This window comes from Glarea lozoyensis (genome assembly GCF_000409485.1).
Source record: "Glarea lozoyensis ATCC 20868 chromosome Unknown GLAREA3, whole genome shotgun sequence".
Classification (NCBI taxonomy): Eukaryota; Fungi; Ascomycota; class Leotiomycetes; order Helotiales; family Helotiaceae; genus Glarea; species Glarea lozoyensis.
In genome coordinates this window covers 1,426,627-1,444,751 of record NW_007360998.1, presented here as the reverse complement: position 1 = coordinate 1,444,751, position 18,125 = coordinate 1,426,627, and the positions used below count along the sequence as shown (strand labels likewise).

At 47.6% G+C, this 18,125-nt stretch overlaps 4 protein-coding genes across 4 annotated transcripts; 1 reads left to right on the top strand and 3 right to left on the bottom strand.

Annotated features, from left to right (window-relative positions):
• Positions 1 to 585: 585 nt before the first annotated feature.
• On the bottom strand, positions 586 to 3,147 carry GLAREA_00471 (uncharacterized protein; the record flags this gene model as incomplete). Its single annotated transcript, XM_008085229.1, has 1 exon — positions 586 to 3,147. One exon carries the CDS (start codon positions 3,145 to 3,147, stop codon positions 586 to 588), a length of 2,562 nt encoding a protein of 853 aa, XP_008083420.1.
• A 1,838-nt stretch (positions 3,148 to 4,985) lies between these two features.
• On the bottom strand, positions 4,986 to 6,140 carry GLAREA_00470 (uncharacterized protein; the record flags this gene model as incomplete). Its single annotated transcript, XM_008085228.1, has 4 exons — positions 4,986 to 5,117; positions 5,166 to 5,576; positions 5,701 to 5,990; positions 6,041 to 6,140. The coding sequence occupies 4 exons, from the start codon at positions 6,138 to 6,140 to the stop codon at positions 4,986 to 4,988; spliced, it is 933 nt and encodes a 310-aa protein (XP_008083419.1).
• A 1,485-nt stretch (positions 6,141 to 7,625) lies between these two features.
• On the top strand, positions 7,626 to 9,264 carry GLAREA_00469 (Ankyrin repeat-containing protein; the record flags this gene model as incomplete). Its single annotated transcript, XM_008085227.1, has 2 exons — positions 7,626 to 7,896; positions 7,946 to 9,264. 2 exons carry the CDS (start codon positions 7,626 to 7,628, stop codon positions 9,262 to 9,264), a joined length of 1,590 nt encoding a protein of 529 aa, XP_008083418.1.
• Positions 9,265 to 9,893: 629 nt separating this feature from the next.
• Positions 9,894 to 16,195, bottom strand: GLAREA_00468 (ATPase of HSP90 chaperone/DNA topoisomerase II/histidine kinase; the record flags this gene model as incomplete). Its single annotated transcript, XM_008085226.1, has 2 exons — positions 9,894 to 10,130; positions 10,178 to 16,195. The coding sequence occupies 2 exons, from the start codon at positions 16,193 to 16,195 to the stop codon at positions 9,894 to 9,896; spliced, it is 6,255 nt and encodes a 2,084-aa protein (XP_008083417.1).
• Between the last annotated feature and the right edge of the window lie 1,930 nt (positions 16,196 to 18,125).

Sequence of the window (18,125 nt, the reverse complement as noted above, 5' to 3'; positions counted from 1 at the left end):
TTATTCTTACATCTCAGGGCAGAATCAACAATGGACTAGGAACACTTGAAAAAGGCTACACGCAAAGCTGCCATATTCCGCGTTTCATATATCTCCCAGATACCTTTTGAAATGATGGATACAGAAGGATGGTTGCGTAGATGATGAAAGAGGTGGCCATGGAATAATAAAGAAGGCCCTGTGAATTAAATTGGCAGGTCGATTGCACCAAGTGAGAATTAGGACAAAGACGAAGGCACATATTTATAAAAGAAGTTTAGATCACTTTGCATTTGAAGAAAGAGCAGTTTCATTTTATAAGTTTTTTTTGTCATTATTCGTTAATCTAAAGTATGTTTATTATCAATACAAAGTACTTTGAAGTACTAGTGGAGTACTATTGTCCACTTGAGTCAAATCCCAATTCCCTGTGTTCTATTCATACAATACTGTTCATTATCATAAAATTCATCAATCCAATAATTTGTCGTTCAACACAAGTGTCCTCAACCCCTTGATCCGAAGATCTGAGGAGTACTCTCAGTTTACTGATCCAAATAAGTACAAATCCATCGATTCGTTAATATACACTCCACAAAAGCCCTCTCAAAAATCCAGATCGTCAAAAACTGGAGAAAGTGCTTTGCGTGCTGAGGCGGTAACGTCGGAAGGAAAGTCTGCGAAAGGCAGTCTGGAAAACTCTAAACGATTGGAATATTTGTACAGTGGAGATGCCTGCTCTGCGGCGTGAGCCATTTGGAGAGGCGAAGAATTCTTTACATATCGGAGGTTGGATGATTGGAATGGAGCATACTTCTGGATATTTCCAGCAAGTTGCGTCAATGGTGTTTGAGGTGATGGCAAGACAGCATGCACAGGGCGAGGGGCCTCTGGTGCTGCTTTTGGTAATTCTGGCTCGTTCTCTGGCTCGGCGTCAGACTCGGAATCGGAATCATCAGAGCTTCCAGGACTTGGGCATCTAAATGTGCGACCTGGGCTTGTTGCTACAGGAGTTGGTGATGGAGGGTTGAGAACCTCATGACCGCCTGCTGGGATTGTTTCAGGAAACTCAGTGAATCGCATCTTCTCGTAGTAGTCTCGGCCAAGTCCTTGTGCTGGGATATTTCCATTTGAATCTTGGCAAAGACGGTGAATGCTGAGCCAGTTGTAAACGGATCCAAAGCCATTTTTGCGCTCATAATCATCCCAGTATCGCTGCTCTGGAGTCATGTCGACCTGAATTTCGTAGATTTGTCTCCAATAATCACCGTGGTGTTGTTGAGCGGCTCTGTAATTCTTTCCTGGCATTGGACAAGGCTTTTCCATAAGGAAAAGTGGGACGTCCGGTGGTGTATATTCATATTGCAATTTGTGTGCGTATGGGTTGATGGCATCATCAACCTTGTATGGTTGACCCCATGGTGTAGTTACCTGGCGGCATTGCCATTTGTATGCTGGGCTGCGAGTTGGACTATCGAGAGGTGGCGCTGAAAGCATGGAAACGTCATTGGTGTAACCAGAAGCTTCGCTCTCGTCGTCGCTGTCAGAATCAAAGTCAGGCATCGAGTAGGTACCTGGAGCGCTCATGGCTGTATAAACCCGCTTTCGCTTTTGACCAACTTGCTGGCCAGCTTCTTCAAGTGAGATGTTCTTTGGATTAGCACTGTCGACATCCTCGGCGTCTTCGACAGTTGCAGCCAAAGCATTTCTTTGCTTTTGTCTCGCACTTTGAGTCGACTCCTCCAACTCGTGAATGACTGAAAGATCTGGTGTGACTGCTAATGTGTTGCGATTTCGTCTCCGAGTGCTACGAACCGGTGATCCAAAACTGATTTGAGGGTGCGCTGCCTCCTCAGCAGCTTCGGCTGCGAGTTCGGCTTCGGCAGCCTCAGCTGCCTCTCTGGCAAGCTGAGCCTCCCAACTTCTTTGTCTTTGCTCCTCAGTAACCTCTTCCATGAATCTATACTGAAGGGCAACTGGAGGTGGTTTGAGACTCTTAGCTGGAGACTTCTCTGGTGACTTGGTAGTGGAGTCGGAGAATCGATGGACTTTGATGGGCTTGGGTTTTACTCCTCCTGGTGGCACTGGCAATAAGCGATCGCGCGGTGCTTTTGGCCGAGGTCGAGGTCTCGTAGGTGTGGCTTCAGCGATCTCCTCTGGAGGGTTGGTAATGTTGTGTGGGTGGGTGAAGGTGAATTCTGGTGCTGGTGATTGCTTGGTAGGAGTTTGGATTCGACCAATAAACCTGAAAGGGGATGCGATGACACTCTTGACAGTGTCCCAAATTCCTGTCTCTTGGTAAGGTTTGGCACTTGGAGTGGCCGCCCCGGTCTTGTCCTTGGGAGTTCCAACGAATGGACTTTGATCGACAATGATCTCGCCAACTGGAGAAAGATCCTTGCCAACGGTGGGAAGGCATGGTACTTCGGTTTCTGGTTTTGGTGAAGTGTATTCAACTGGTTCGACGACTCGAGCTCGCTTGGTAGGTCGCTCATCGAGCGCCTCGGCAGAACGTTTGAGAGGTCTGGTTTCGATTTGTTCCGTAGACTCGGTAGACTCGGTAGATGAGGTTGGTTCGACAGATGCGCTAGGCTCGGTCGATGAGGTGGACTCAATGACTATGATGGACTCGACAGATGCGCTGGGCTCGGTCGATGAGGTGGTTTCAATGGCCACGATGGATTCTATAGCTGCATTGGTTTCGGTTGAAGGGATGAGCTCTGATGAGTTATTGTTCTCCTCTGAGCGGTGGTTGCGAAGTAAGCTTTGCAACTTCTTGCCTGGAGACTTTGCTGCTGGCTTCACATCTGCCTTGACGGCTGCGATGCGTCGCTTGACCATGGTGCTGGCGGAAGCGAATAGATTTGAGGGAGAGAGCGACCGTGACAATGATCGTGTCATAGGACGGCCAACTACTGGTGGTGATGTGGAACGAGACTCGGGAGCAGCTGCTGCATCAGAGTCGTTGTCGGATTGTGACGTTGCGGTTGGAGGAGAAGGTTTGGGGGCAGCTTTCTTTAATTTGGAAGCAGCGACACTCTTTTGGCGTGCCGTCTTGGTGACTTTCGTCTTGGTTTCTGGTTGCGCCTTCTTGCGCGACTCTCTCTTGGGGGTTGGGAGGGATTTCAATCCACTGGGAGATGGATGGGCGCGAGTAGTTCGTGCCATTGTAAATAATCGCTCGAAAGCGGAGATGTTGCGACGAGCGCAGGAATGTTTGTGAAGTTGAGATCGATACCGGAATGGATTCTGGAAGCAAGTTGTATGATACACAAGAGTGCGAGACAATTGTTTCGAAAATACGGTGCGGTGGGAAAGTCAACAAAGTTTCTTGGAGTTGAAGATGAACCGACGAGGCCACAGGCGGGTATGGCCCGTGCGGAAGCGCGTCACGTGAAGCGCGTTTCGCTGGTGAATCGCGTCAAGGTCGAGACTTGAGAGGGGTCAACGATAGACTAGCAGACATACGGAGTAGATACTAACGAATAGTTGGGAACAATTCATAAGCCAAATGCATTAATTCATAAAACAGAAGAATTGCAATAACAACACCACTTCATACGGTAAAAGCTTCTCAATAAGTTTATCCTCTTCGAGCTCCAAAATGCGCTGTCCATGCATGTCGCAGAAAAATTCTGCCCTCAAGCGGTGAACTCAATACTGCCATCATGTCACACAGCCTTGCCGTCCACCTCCCGCCCAGTGCTCCCGATTGAAACCCTGCGCCTATAATTTACACTGATATATCTTCAATTCACCGGAAGCTGACTACCGCGTCTGCGTCACGTGACTTTTGATATCACAAGAACGGGCGCGTCAAAAGTTCACCTTTGATCATTCACTTAGATATGGCATGATTCTCTTGGTTTCTATGGAAACGTGTAAGTGTGTAAACACGTAAGCATGTGTCGAATCTTCGCGAACTCGACTTTATGGAATCGATATCCACAAGAAATATCCCTTTGCCGGAGGCCGACTCGGTGCCGTTGAAAGAACTCGGGATGCTACTTGGCATCGGCATCGGCAGCGACATCGCCTGAGGGCTGCCGAACCACGACTGTTGAATACTCAAGCTGTCCGCTTTTGACAAAATCAATCTTTTTGCTTCATACGAACTTTCAATGTTATCGTGTACATTGTGACCTTCATTTCTTTGAGGCAATGAATATATTCACGGTGTGTGGCTATGTTTGTTTACAATGTTTTCACTGTGCTTTAGGGAAATAACATATATCCTGCAGCCTGCTATGAAATCCAGTGACAAGTCCGCGATATGCAACGGTGAGCATATCCTGGTTAACTATGTTTTAAAACCACGGAACTTGGTAGGATCAAAATTGGAAAGGTCATTCTTGGGTGACCCTTTCCAGTAGTCCATGAAGAAGTTGACAAATGCCGGCCAGATACTAAAACTGTCTGGGGAGTCACGCAGATACTTGACAACTTTACACACCCCATGGAGTAAAACATTCCCACATGCCGTGGTGATCTGAAGATCTCACTAGTATTAGTACTTCGTAGTTTAAGCGATTGGACCCTCCATAATCAACGTCACCTCAGTCACTTAATGATACCGACCCACGGAACCCAGGGATTTGTTTCATGTTTTGTATATGAAGCATTTTAGGGAATGGTCAATCTTCCTATCTCCTTAGATTGTCTCCAGAGGGTGTCTTTATATTAATGTAACCAATCGAAGTTAAGGTTTGCCGTAAATCTTTACTTTAGCCGCCATAATCTACCAGGAAATGAATAAAGACCTCCAGTTTCACAGTAACAAGGGTTGCAATAGTGAAAGCAATTTATTGGACTACAGAACTATCCTACACCTCGGCCCGCCAAGTTGGATATCAATCCAATAACGATAAAATAAATCTGACTCCTGAACTTCAATGACAAAATGCTAACTATCCAAAAAGCCAATGACATACAATCTACTTCTTGACATGGCCAAAATCAAAATTCTACCCTTCTAGTATCCCTAAACACATAAATCACTATAGATTTTACGTGCCTCCGAGTACGAAGAGAAGCTTTGCAGGATCACTTCCCTTGACAACAATCTTCGTTACAGGACCACCAATGGTCTCAGGGTTGTATTTCAACCAGTTGGCAATAGGCCTTCCATTATCGCTGCTCTAAATCTAGTTAGATGTAACTCGTAAATTTCATGGATCCAAACATACCATGAGTTTTGTAAAGACATCATTGTCCTCCCCACCTTTTGTGATCTTCCAGATTTTGTCCGTAGCGGCACCTGTTTCAGACCCATACTTCGCCGCTAAACCATCTATAATGATCTTTCTTGTTGCTTCATTCGCTATTTTGCCACAAAAGATCCACTGAGGCGTACTTTTCAGTTGTTTGGCTCCTATGCTCATGAGTTTGGTGATTGGGATTTGTGCTTTTTTTGGGTTCCCATCTTTGGCTTTGTACATTGAGTCCACAATCATACCCTGCTCACTATATCGGACTTTCAAAAGCGATTGTTTGAACTCGGCCGTACCGGGCTTCGCCTTGGACTTTGTGACAGACTCTACAATAAAAGTGGTGAAGAGTTGCTGTCGGATATCGTCACCCAAAGTCTCTTCCAGGAACTAGATCGCATTAGTATGTTTTCGGTTATCTAAAGCTGAGAGTCGAGTGTGCCTGAAGATCAAACTTTCGCTCAACCATAGAAGAGAGGGGTTTGAATGGAGGTCAAAGGGAATAGGTACGTACATCAGCTGCGGTCTTTGAAGGTGGTTTTGGCTCGCCACCACTCTCCGCAGTTTCCTTGTACTTGCCCGCAAAATCGGGGTTTGCTGAAGAACCAGCTCCAGCTGATTCATCATCAACTGTAGCTTTTCCCTTCCCTTTATCCTGTTTTTTCTTCTCCTTATCATCCTTTTTCTTCTGCTTGTCTTCCTTTTTCTTATTGTTCTTCTCCTCCTTTGCCTGCTTTTGGGCGGCTTTTCTTGCTGCCCTGTCTGCAGCTGATTCAACACGAGCGATCAACTGCTCTGATCGAACTAAAACAATGTTAGTGGTGTGGTAGACTTAGAGATGCGTTGTCACATACCGGCAACACCTGCATGTTCTTGCTCGGACTGAATCACTAGCCCAGCAACTTGGAGTAGGAAAAGAGAGCCCAACAACAATTGAGAAGATGAAACCTTCATTTTTTTTGGGGAGAGTTCAAAGAGATACTATTTGACGAGGTATAATTTTGGAGATTGTATGCGCTTCTCAAGGTTGAAGAAGGCTTTGGAGATACCAGCAAGAACGAAGTGAAAGAAAGTCTATCCAGAGACGTATAGATGAGATGAGAGATGATGAGAAATGATAATTAGAAAAGATGAAGAATATTCTCATCTCATATATACTGTCTTCTCATGGTCACGAATCAGTACACCTCACCAAAATGGGGCCTGTGACAACAAAATCCCATATGGAATAGATCACAGGAACTGATCAGATTCTTCAGATTCTTCCTTCTTCTTGTGAAGGTTATCTGGATCTCACGTCAAATTGTAGTTGTGCATGTTTTTCTCAATTGCGCCCTGTGATGAGGATGACCCTGATCACTCGAAGTAGATTCGGGAACAGTTTATGGGACCTGATCGTGATTCATAAATCCTCTTTCATAAAACCCTTCCAGTCTTCATGTCAAGGTATGGAGGCTATCAATACTCCGTAGGGACCAGGGAGGAGGAATCTAAGCAACGTGCTCCTGTACCTTTCGCACGAGTAAGGGAAAGCAATCCGGCTTGAATTTTGCGTAACTAAATGTGCCTTATAAATGCAACCAAGTACGTAGTAGCCACACATATGTTCAAATTGCTTGCTAGTGTACTGAGATATCTTCTCCCACTTGGCACCAGCAAGAACATATAGAATACTATACATGTTACAATTTTCCCATCTTGATTAGCGTGAGTTTATGTCTAGAAAAATGCCTTGAAAGATTTCATATGAACCGCCCTCTCTGCAAACATGTGCTTGTACCTCTCGCACATTTCGTACCTTTCGCACGTCTCGTGTGGGTGGGTAAAGTCTCCCACCCTATCGATCCTTAAAGGCTGATGCTACTCGGCTTCATAGCCTGCAGGATAGTTCTGCTAATCTGCGTTGTCAGTTTGTTCTGTGTGTGTCAGCTTCGTGTAGATGTACACGAAGTGAAGAATTTTACTCGCTGAAGTAGGTATTTGTGTGACACCAACATTGGGAGGCGGCGATACCTTAGCGAGCCTGGTACCTACCTACACCAGCTAGACCAGCTACTTCGTATAACCTTTAGGTTTATGTAAGCGAGTGAGACACCAATCAACATCCTCGACCCTGCCTCCCATTAAGCACAACCGACCAACCTGACCACCCTTGAAACATCAACATATCTGTGATTCCATCTGGTGCATAGCCGTGTAGGAAAAGGTGCCTCTGTGGCAACATTCTTTCTGCAGGATGTCGTTCATTCACGTGTAGCATCATTATATTACCCGTGTTTAGACTTTATGCAAGGCGTCCGGCTTCCATACATTGCGCCCACGGGAACATCTGTTATTTTACGTGATACATAGGCGATACACAGTCTTATGAGACGAGATTGCCTTCCTAGTTTCTTACCTACCCCGTGTAACGACTATGACATTTTACTACTCATCGCAATGAGGTTAATAAAGGGGTTGAAAAACAAGATACTCGGTGCGCTCAAGGGCAAAGCACATGAAGAGTCAACAGCGCCAAAGATCGCTTGGGTACCTGCGAAACATTTCAAAGCATTAAAGTTCGAGCCGTCGGGGTTTGAATTACCTTTCATATGTGAAGACAAAGTCTTCCCCCTGTTAGATCTTCCGCTCGAGCTGGTCAAGGTAATCATATCAGAGGTGGTAACCATTCAAGGGTCCCACCGTTCTGTCAAGTTACGCATCGTCAACAGTAAGATTTCACTCATCAACGGAGGAGATGTATGCGCTAACACTGTTAGAACTGTTTGACCAACTAATCGTTGAGACTGTTTTCTCAACCAAAAATGCCAGCTTGTTGCCCAACGACTCGAATCCTAGCTATATACCCATGCAGCAGACTGGCCGAATCGCGTTTGCAAAGATATTAGAGCAAAAGCTCATGCAGGAAAGCGCTAGGCAAAGCCCGTTGCGCCGAACTATCGACGGGTGTATCAACCTTCTTGAAACACTCGGTCCTGACTCTCCTGAAAATGTGGACCAGCGTCGCATTCATTATTCAAGCATTCTGTGCGCACGAGCTGTTAATATATTGAGCATGGGCGACGCAATTCGATGTCTCCGAGCGGAAGACAAGACAGAAATAGAGGAGCCACGCATAGGAGCTCTTATCTTAGCGGCGGCTACAGGAAACAACCCCGTTGTTCAAGCTCTCGTAGCCCAGGAAACGGTCACCAATGAGGATTCGGCCACAGATGACAGCTCGGTCACGGATAGAAGCTGGAGCTGGGTCAGGACTGGGAGCGTGTTTTTCGGTTGTGCAATGAGTGCTGCCGCCGAATATGGGCATATGGGTGTTGTGGAGATATTTTTGAATTTCCCACTACCTTCAATTTATGCCTGTATCGGGGCTATTAGAGGTGGAAATAAAGGTATGCTGGAAAAGCTACTGGACCATTATCAGGATGACCCCGATAGTGAAGACCCGATGGACGACAGACAAATCATGATTGCATGCGCGGCCGCCGTAGACCAGACTTCAATCCTCGATACGTTAATAAAGCATATTTCAAAGTCGATGTCGATCTCTCGTAAACAAAAGGCCTTGACACATGCTTTGTACAAGGCTGTCTGTTGCTCTGCTAGGTCGACCACTAGATTTCTCCTCAAAAGCGGAGTCAATATCAACCACAACGACGACTGGTCTGGTAACGGCATATATCTGGCGTCTAAACGTGGAGACCTCCAAACGGTGAAGCTTCTTGTGGAGTACGGGTGGGAGGTGCAATCGGGGGCTTACCAATACGAGGAAGGCATGCATGTCGCAGCCGCAAAGGGACATGTCGATGTTGTAGAATTCTTTCTAGAACTTGGAGTTGATCCAAATTGCCGGTTTCCTTCCGTAACTCCGCCATCAGATAGTCTGGATGAGGAATTTTGGCACCCGGTAGATCCTCGCGACCCTGCAACAATAAATGCAACACGTAATGGCGATTTCCGGATGTTTTGTTTTCTGGTAATGAAAGGATGTCGTGTGGATCTTGAAAACGAGTTTGTGTCGACGCCGAAACAATGGCTTAAGCGGGTTGAGGCTTGGAAAGAGAACAATTTTTCCGTTTAATCTGTTAGCTCTTGACACCAAGTAATGCAATAAGACGCTTGATCTCTTACATGATGTCGAACCCTACATGCTAACGGAATTTTTCAATTTCGAAAGATTGATTTGTATGAAAAAGAAATAGCCTTCTGCTGATACCAATCCAGTTTTCATCTGTGCATATTAAAAGGGGGTTTGTTTTTAAAAAAGAACTATTATTCTTCCTGGTATAGACTAAATAGTTATATATAACGCTTAACCACTATCGTAGACTTATGACACACGCGTGCAAACCCCTAAAGCATATGCCGCAACCTATCCACTACCTTGTTCCATGCCCTAAACTCCAATAGCAAACTGCAGAACCCCCGCCATGCAAGCCCATTAAAAACACCATGCTATGCACTAAACACCCCAGTAGCAAATAAGGCGTCATATGAATGACTGCCCTAACCGCACATCTGAGGTGTGCTGCCATTACATACCCCGAAATGAGAATCCAATACATGGGCCATTTCTGCCCGCCGTGGGCCCTGGGAGTACAAGTACTTTGCACACTGATATATGCTTCCCTCCTCTTCAATACCTACCGCTCTACCAGCATGTCCGACTATTTCTTCAGGATGGAACATCCTCCCATATACAAAGTCTCCTCAGAAATTCCCACCTGGATCAATCAGCTCGCTCATAGTCGTGCTTAGCGCCTTGAAATCTACAGGCTTGGTGACATAATTGTTGAAGCCAGCCTCAATGCATTTATCCATTACATCCGCCATTACATTTGCAGAGAGGGCAATTATAGGCATTCTTGGAAGATTGTTTGTCGCCTCCCATTTCCTGATCTCACGGCAGGTTTCGTATCCATCTTTATTAGGCATGTGAAGATCGCACTAGATTCGTCAGTAAGGTAGTAGTAGGAATTAGGAGGGATACTGACGAGAATAAGCGAATAATAGGAGTGATCGTGAGAAAACACCTTCTTAGTACATTCCACACCATCGAGCGCGAGTTCAACCGCAATGTTGATCTTGTTTAAGTACTTGAGAAGTACTTTTTGGTTAACGGGATTATCTTCGACCAAAAGAACATTGAGACCCCTATTTCCGAGACGCTTAGTGACGTCAAGGTAGCTCTGCTTTTGATCCGCGACCTGCTGCTGAGCAGTTGAGCGGTTGCGATCAGTGCTAAATTCTCGCTCTCGTTCCGGATCAAAGATAACAGCGAATCTCGAAGGTTTAACGGGTTTGAAAACAAATGTCACTCGCCTGTCTCTCACAAGTTGTTCGTAATCGTACTCAGTCGTCATCTTGACAATCTCCTGTCGTTGGACTGGGTCAGAAAGCACAACGATCGACGTCGTCGGTAAAGATATCGATGCAACTATCTGATCGATTAGATCGACAATCTCCTCTTTCGAGCCAAGGTTCAGAACAATATGAGTAAAATTGATTGGATCCTCTCCGCTTATCATGGACTGGGCTTCCTTTACGGATGCTAACGCTGTGATCTGATGAGGAACATCTTGGGGCAAGATCATCTCGATGTGATGGGCTGTTGCTTCCCGGCTATGTGTCTGCGGGCAGACAATCAAAATTGAGTACATCGGCGGGCGGATATGCTTCAAGTCTGTAGACGTGGCGCTGCCAGTACGCGAAAGCCCTTCTTGGGACGAATTGCTTCCCATCGGTGTTTGTGGCGCGGTTGGTGTCAGACCGGAGCCTGAAGATGGCCGCTCTGGTAACGCCAGCTTCATTTGACTGAGATCAGAAGCGCCGGCTCGTGCTGCTCGGCTGAAATTAGCAAGGTTTTGTGAAAGGTTTTGAGTAGTCGACGAGCTAGAGGATCTGTGTGTAGCTTGAGAACGAAAGGAGCGGATAGAAGGCTCAGAACCGCTCGACGACATTACGGTAGGTGAGTCCAAACTCCGTTCCGTTTTGGGGCTGTCTATAGGTGGAGACTGTAGAATTTGACCGGCAATATTGGGAAAACGTGCACCATAAGGAGGGATGCGGCTCATGATAGGATCGCTTGAAAATGAACTTCGAATAGGCGACGCATCTTTGCTAATGGCAGGTGTAAAAACGTTCGGAGTTAACGGAGGAAGGTTGGGGTGATCTTCTTCTGTGGGAAGAGCGAACTTCGCAGTAAATGTGAAGGTTGATCCTTGTCCTGGTACAGCACTTCCCTCCATTTTCCCTCCATGAAGTTCGACAAGCTGTCGAGAGATTACTAGACCCAGGCCTGTGCCTCCATGAGTACGTGTGCTGCTCCCATCGATTTGACTAAAAGGCTTGAAAATCATCTCCGCTTCTTGTTGGGTGAAACCGCTTCCAGTGTCAATGATTGAGTGCTCTAGCATGATTTCATTCTCGCCGATAGACGTGTCTTTCACAACCCTACAACGACTGAAAACCTCGCCTACGGTAGTAAACTTAATTGCGTTGCCAACAATGTTCAACAGAACTTGTCGAATTCTGAATTTGTCTCCTTTGACCATGTCGGGTACGTCAGAGTCCACCACATAATTTAATTCAATCCTCTTGGTTATCGCTAGAGAACACAATATTTCATTAACTTCTTCTACTAAAGACCGAGGATGGAACCATTGATAGGACAACTTCATCATTCCGGCGTCGACCTTGGAGAGATCCAGTATGTCGTTAATGATGTTAAGGAGACTGTCAGCGCTCGACTTGATGGTGTTCGAATAATCAGCTTGTTCGTCAGTGAGAGGTGTGTCTTGGAGGAAGTTAACCATGCCAGAAATTCCAATAAGAGGGGTTCGAATTTCGTGCGACATATTGCTAAGAAACCTGGCCTTAACGTCCATATTCTCCTTGAGGGTTTTTTCCAGAAGCTTGTGATCGTGAATGTCGGTGCAGGCCCCGAACCATGAGCCATCGCCACTACCGAGGGCTATGTTTTCAACTTCAACGCACCGAACAAGATGCCAGCGATACTCTCCACTTTTGGACCTGAGACGTACTTCTGTTTCGTAGGACTGCTTCCCGTCGCTGTCTGTAGTAATTTTGATGACACCAGCTTTCGCCAAGTCGGCGAGTTCGGCTATGGGAAATTCGTATACAGATTCGCTGCTTGAGCTATTCTGCCTTGATAGCGACTGATAGATACCCTTAACCGTGGTCTCTGTAGGCACGTCGGAAACGGTGGTGGTTTTGGAAGACTTTGAGGATGAGGTTGCCCCAGATGATGTTTGAGAGTGCATTCGATTAGCAGGCGGTGGTTTTTTCGCGCGCGCAGTAAAAGGAGTCAGGTTTGGCCGCTGCTGAGGGATGTGGCATTTGGCAAGATCTTCCGGGTGAATGTGGTCCATGAAGCCCAGGCCAAGCGCATCGCTGAAGCTTTGGCCTGTGTATGAAAGCCATTGTTCGTTGGCAAACGTGATGCCGTCATCCTCAGTTGCTGCAAATGTTATCTGTGGAATAAGATTCGCGAGTTGCCGATGCTTAGCTTCCGAGGCTTCAATTTCCTCTTGCCTAGCAGCTTTGACCTCCGCCAAATGCTGATCGTGGATATCCATGTGCGTTCCGTACCACTGAACAATCACTCCGCGATGATCACGATGTCCGACAGCCCTTGTGTAAAACCATCGATAACATCCATCGAACCGCCGGATTCTAACCTGCTTCGAGAATTGCTCCCCGGATCGGATTGCGTGCCCCCAGGCTTTGAGATATTCATCCCGCTCTGCGGGATGTAAGCTAACCCACGGATCTTGATACAAGTCCTGAACAGTCTGCCCCCGGTAAGTTAAGTATCTGTTGTTAACCCAGACGATTTCACCGGAAGGTGGCATGGCCACAAAAACGTGTGCTGGCAAAGAATCAAGCATCAATCCTTTCACCCGATCTGACGGAGGGGGCATTTCGGTCGGCAAGGATATCGATCCCGAGCGTGAGGTCGGTCTGGCACCAACGGGGGCTTTCATGCCCGAAATAACCGCAGTCGGAAGAGACTGAAACGTGGAGCTGAAATCCGCGCCATAAGAGTGTAACTGGGTGTGAGCACGTTCTTTCGCAGACCCCTGATGGGAGGCTGTACGCATGGCCTGTCTCCGAGGAGACAACGTGGTATCATGATGGGAAGCTCGTGATGGACTTGCCGCTCTATCTTCGGGAGTTGACTCAAACTTAGAATCTCGTGCTGAACGATCGTTCCACGAATGTAGCTCCTGTCGTGAACGAGGATTCTCGCTGTCAAGTTTCGCCACGCCATCATCCACCCTAATATCAACACTTTCCGAACCCATTCGTCTGTCTTCAAGAATCTTACCAGCTAAGTGGAACCTCGTATCCGTCGGAGAACTCTCTTTAGACGAACGTCGAGCACCAGAGATGCTAGAAGCAGATCCTGTATCTACTCTGACCATGGAGGGTCTTGGCTTTGGAGCAAAATAACTCTCACCTCCAGCGTAACCAGGACTTCCTCCACTCGATCTTTTGTCGCTTCGAGCATACGCTACATTGCCAGATTCCCAGCCAGGCGTACCTGCGGGAGAATCCGTAGCGCTTTTAGAGACGCCTGAATAGTCGCTTGGGCTGGTGATGCTGCCACCAGTAGATGGAAGATCTCCTGCTTCTTCTACTGGTGACGCTGATCCTGGGTCGATATTTTCATTCGTCGGACGGGTATTTGTCACCACTGCGCCAAAGCCAGCTTGCCGGGGGCCTTTTCTTGACAATCCAGCAATCTCTGTCTGAAGATTTGAATGATGCCGGCAAAGTGTGTACGACGAAGCAAGATGTGGTGCTAGATATTCGAGTGAATGTCGCAGGTTCGAGGGATAGGGAATAATAGGACTCAGGAGAGAAAGTATCGCGACGGGTGTCCTGCGTTCGTTCACAGGTTCCGAGTCTTTCGGTTTCGCTTTATGTTCAGAGCCTCTGCCACGCAAGGTAGATCTGGACTCGAGAGCAGCTGTGTCTAACCGAAAGGCATGGAGAGGCTTTGAGAGAAGAGGGTGCATGAGAGGGACGTGGAGGACGGTCCAAGATCTGTCAACTCCGATAGCTTCAAGCTGTGAGGATTGCGAGTAGTCCTTTGGTGTCTGCGCGGGATCGAAGCTTTCTTCATCAATAGTCTGATTGGCGAAGAAAGGGTTTTCGGTAGTTTCTGCTCGAACAGCTGGAGACGGCGCTGGCGACTGAGACCATGGCGACGGTGGCCCTTGCTCGTATTCCTCATATCGGGTCGGAGCAGCAGGTTCGCGGTTCGTGTGTCGCGGGTGTCTGCTTTTACCACCAAAGAAATTCTGAATGCGCGAGCTTAGATCAGGAGCTTTTGATTTATTCGCTTTTTCCGATGACGATTTAGTCTTTCCGCTCGAACTGCGCTGAGAAGTCTTACTTCCACTGCCACTGGTGTTATCTTCGGAAACGGTTTTGTCCTCATACGGATAATCGCGGGTTAAAACTACTAGCTTCTCGCGATCCAATACCCTCATTACCCCGGTGTTATCTATCAGTGGGTCTGCTTCATATTCCAAGGCCTGCAGCACAGGAAATACGCGTCCACGCACTTCCTTTCCAGCCGTGACCCGGCTCTCCCAGTCCACTGGCGAAGATGAATCTTCAAAATTCATGTGATGTTGCAAAGATTGTAGATTAAGCTCCGCTTTCTGGAGAATAGTAGTACGTGGAGGCATATTTGAGTGGGAAGGCGCATAGCTCTTGGCTCTGCCCACCATGGATGGACGTAGAGCAGCACTTCTGACGGTACCAGGGTCGACAACCGGTATAGTTTCACGCTTGGTGTCTTCGTAAGCAGTGAAGGAATGTCTGCTCTCAAGCGTTGGTCGCGGAGGACCTAGACTTTGCCAGGGAGATAGAGGCGACTGTTCGGACGCCTCGTTTTCGTCGTCCTGATATCCTTCATTAGTCCCAGCGCTACTAGGTACGAGACTGCTCCCTCGTGGTAGGTAAGTCAGGCTGAGTTCATCCTCTTGGGTTGAATCGAAAGTTGCCTTTTGCGCCCACGGCACGTTCTCGACATCTGTCGGATCAGCAGGAATTGTCAAGGTGACACGTTCTGCCTTGTACAGATCTTTCATTATCTTCGCGACCGTCGTCCACCAAGAATCTAAACCAGGCTCGGACATTAACATAAGACTGATGTCGTATAAATTAGGCGTCTCGTAGACGGGATCGTCCATTGGCGGTGACGTCCCTCGCGGGTGAAAGTTCAACGTAGATGCCGGAGTCACAGAGCCAGACTGAACGCGATCATATGCGCTGCCATCAAAATTGCCGCCAGCATAATTGGATGGGTTGACTGTGGGAGAAAGCGCGGTGAAAGGGCGATGACTTGTGTAACTGAGATTTCTAGGAGTCCTCATGGGAGGGAAGGGGTAGGAAGGGGTCCGTACATTTTGAAGACCAGGCGTCATACCCCCACGGACTGTCGCAACCGACTCGGTTGACCCAGTCTCTGGTGCTGTAGTAGGGCTGGCAAAGGCATCTTCCAGAGATGGGGAAGAAGCTTCTTCATGTATGGGCGACACTCGCGATTTGCCACTTAGGGAGGAAAGGGTGGTCGCTGGGTCTGGCTGTAAATTCATCTTACGTGTCAACCTCTCTCGTTGTTGGTTCAAGAGAATGCGGGCGTCCATGGCGGCGCGCAGCCGTTCCAGCTCCTCGTTCGAATCTTGAATGCGCTCATCTTGTCCTTCTACAATGTCGCTGGGTACCAGTCGTGTCTTGGTCGTCTCTTTAGATGAACCGGCGTCGCTTCCTTCACCTGCCTTTCCTTCTTTGTTGCGCTTCTCTGAGCCGGTGGGCAAGGAGGGACCGGTGGATGGCGAATCTGGCATCGATGATCGTGACTTGCCGTGGGTCGTCGTCTTCACACCATGTTTTGACGATTGTGTGATGGATTTTTCACTGCTCGATCTGCGGGAATTGCCTGGTCTCTTTTGGTGTAACTTTTCAGGCCCCATCTCATTCTTCCCCCCCTGCCTCTCGATGCGCACGACTCCAGAGCCACCGACCGGATTTCGAACGGCGACTGGTTGTGAGGGCGGCTCCTCGTGTGAGCAGTCGTCTCGGATCGTGTAGATACTGCTTTCGAATTGTTATTTGACTGCGTGGTCGTGTCAAGCTACGAGAACGGGCCGTTCTGTGCGTGCTACGTCTTGACGTTCCAGTTTCTGGTCGCCGCTCATATGACGTAGTGGGCGTGGTGGAATGGGATTCGGCTGCGTGGTGAGCGCTCGTCCAAATACGAGCAGGTAGAGAGAGTCACGATGTCCAAATGTTTTATGACGGGAAGCCAAGGACAGGAGATTTTGACGTTGGAGAAAGAAAAAAGAGTGAGTGCAGGAGAAGAGTTGTTGATCCCGTGCAGGGTCACTCAGGCGCTGTTGATGTTTAATGGATTTCTGGGTTGACGAACCCACTTATTACGTTCCTGATTTGCTTCTACGCTTCTCCACTGCTTTGCTTTGTTACTGGCAACCGTGTACCCGTACCGTACTAGTGTGGAAGAAGCCGAACGACCACGTGAAATAGAATGGATGGACTGGCAACGGTGCAAGATTGAGCTTTGCAGGACCGGGAACTTGGGTTCAACCATCAATGGTCTCCAAAGACTCCAAGAGACACACCAACAGCCAGGAGCAGAGCTGGAGAGGGCACCCTCACTTACGGTCATCAACGGTGGTTGTGCTCAAGCATTCAGAGCGTGGGAAGCGCAGGGATACGACTGTATTGGAAGGAGTGATGGTGATGGTTGATTGTCCACTCTGTTGAGACGAGCGGCGCAGGAGGGATTAGACTTCGGTTTGCTATCCGCTCGAGATGCGCGTAGCAGGACGGAGTGTAACTGAATACCAATTAATCATTTGGAATAAAACGGTTATCCGGGTCCAGCCAATATTAAAGTGCAACAACAGCTGATGGTCAAAATGAGCTGAGCCAACAGCCGATTGACTGACTGCAAGTGGATGAGAAAGAAAAAGGGGCGCCTGGTCGTAAAGGCAGGAATTACCCGAATGACGTTGACGGGCAGCGCGTCATAGCGTGGGTGTCAAAAACCAAGGGTCCTTCCGGATTTGGTGTCCGAGTCCGCAGGACTTTCACGTGATCGTAATTTGAATAAAATTCTTTCTTAAAATTAGGTTTATACTTCTAATGTTTCTAGCTAGAAATTACTATTCTAGAAGAGTACCCGTACCTCTAAATCCTCTTTGACATATGAGAAGCCTCTCATTCCTGCAACCTTCACTAGTTCTGCTTGGCCGTGCTAACATCTCGTTCTTCTGTAAACAGCTTTTGGATCGTACAGTCATTCCTTACTCATTTGATCAATTGCCTGCACATCTAAGATTGCATACTCTTGATCTATAACAAGGCTGGCATGGACGAACAACGACTGGTTCAAAGATGTTGTGCGTGATATTGGGGCCAGGATGGACCTTCATGATCAACTCGTTTACCGAGCTACGGTGATTAATCAGATGGACAGCCTTGTAAACTTCCGGCGTAATAACACTGGCCTAAACTTTATCTCTTCGTGTTCGATTTAACAACGGGTCTCCCGAGTCCTGAGTAGATACGCTGCTGATTACTCGGTCTCTTTTCTCTGTGACTTCGACTGTTTGAGAAACATGTCCACTATACGAGAGGTGTTTATCGGAAAGGGACCCAGCCAGTGCCGTTCCGACAATAACGAGAACATGACTCGAGGGAGACGAGATTTTGGAGGCTTGATTATACAACTTCACAATTGCGAATCAAACACTTAAAACAATGACTCTCCTGTCGGCACGAGGACGCCAACATTGGTATGGATATCCGTCTTCAGTAGCACGTTAAGTGTGGTCAAAAATCTTAGGATGAAGACATCGACCAATTCTCTACACATCGATG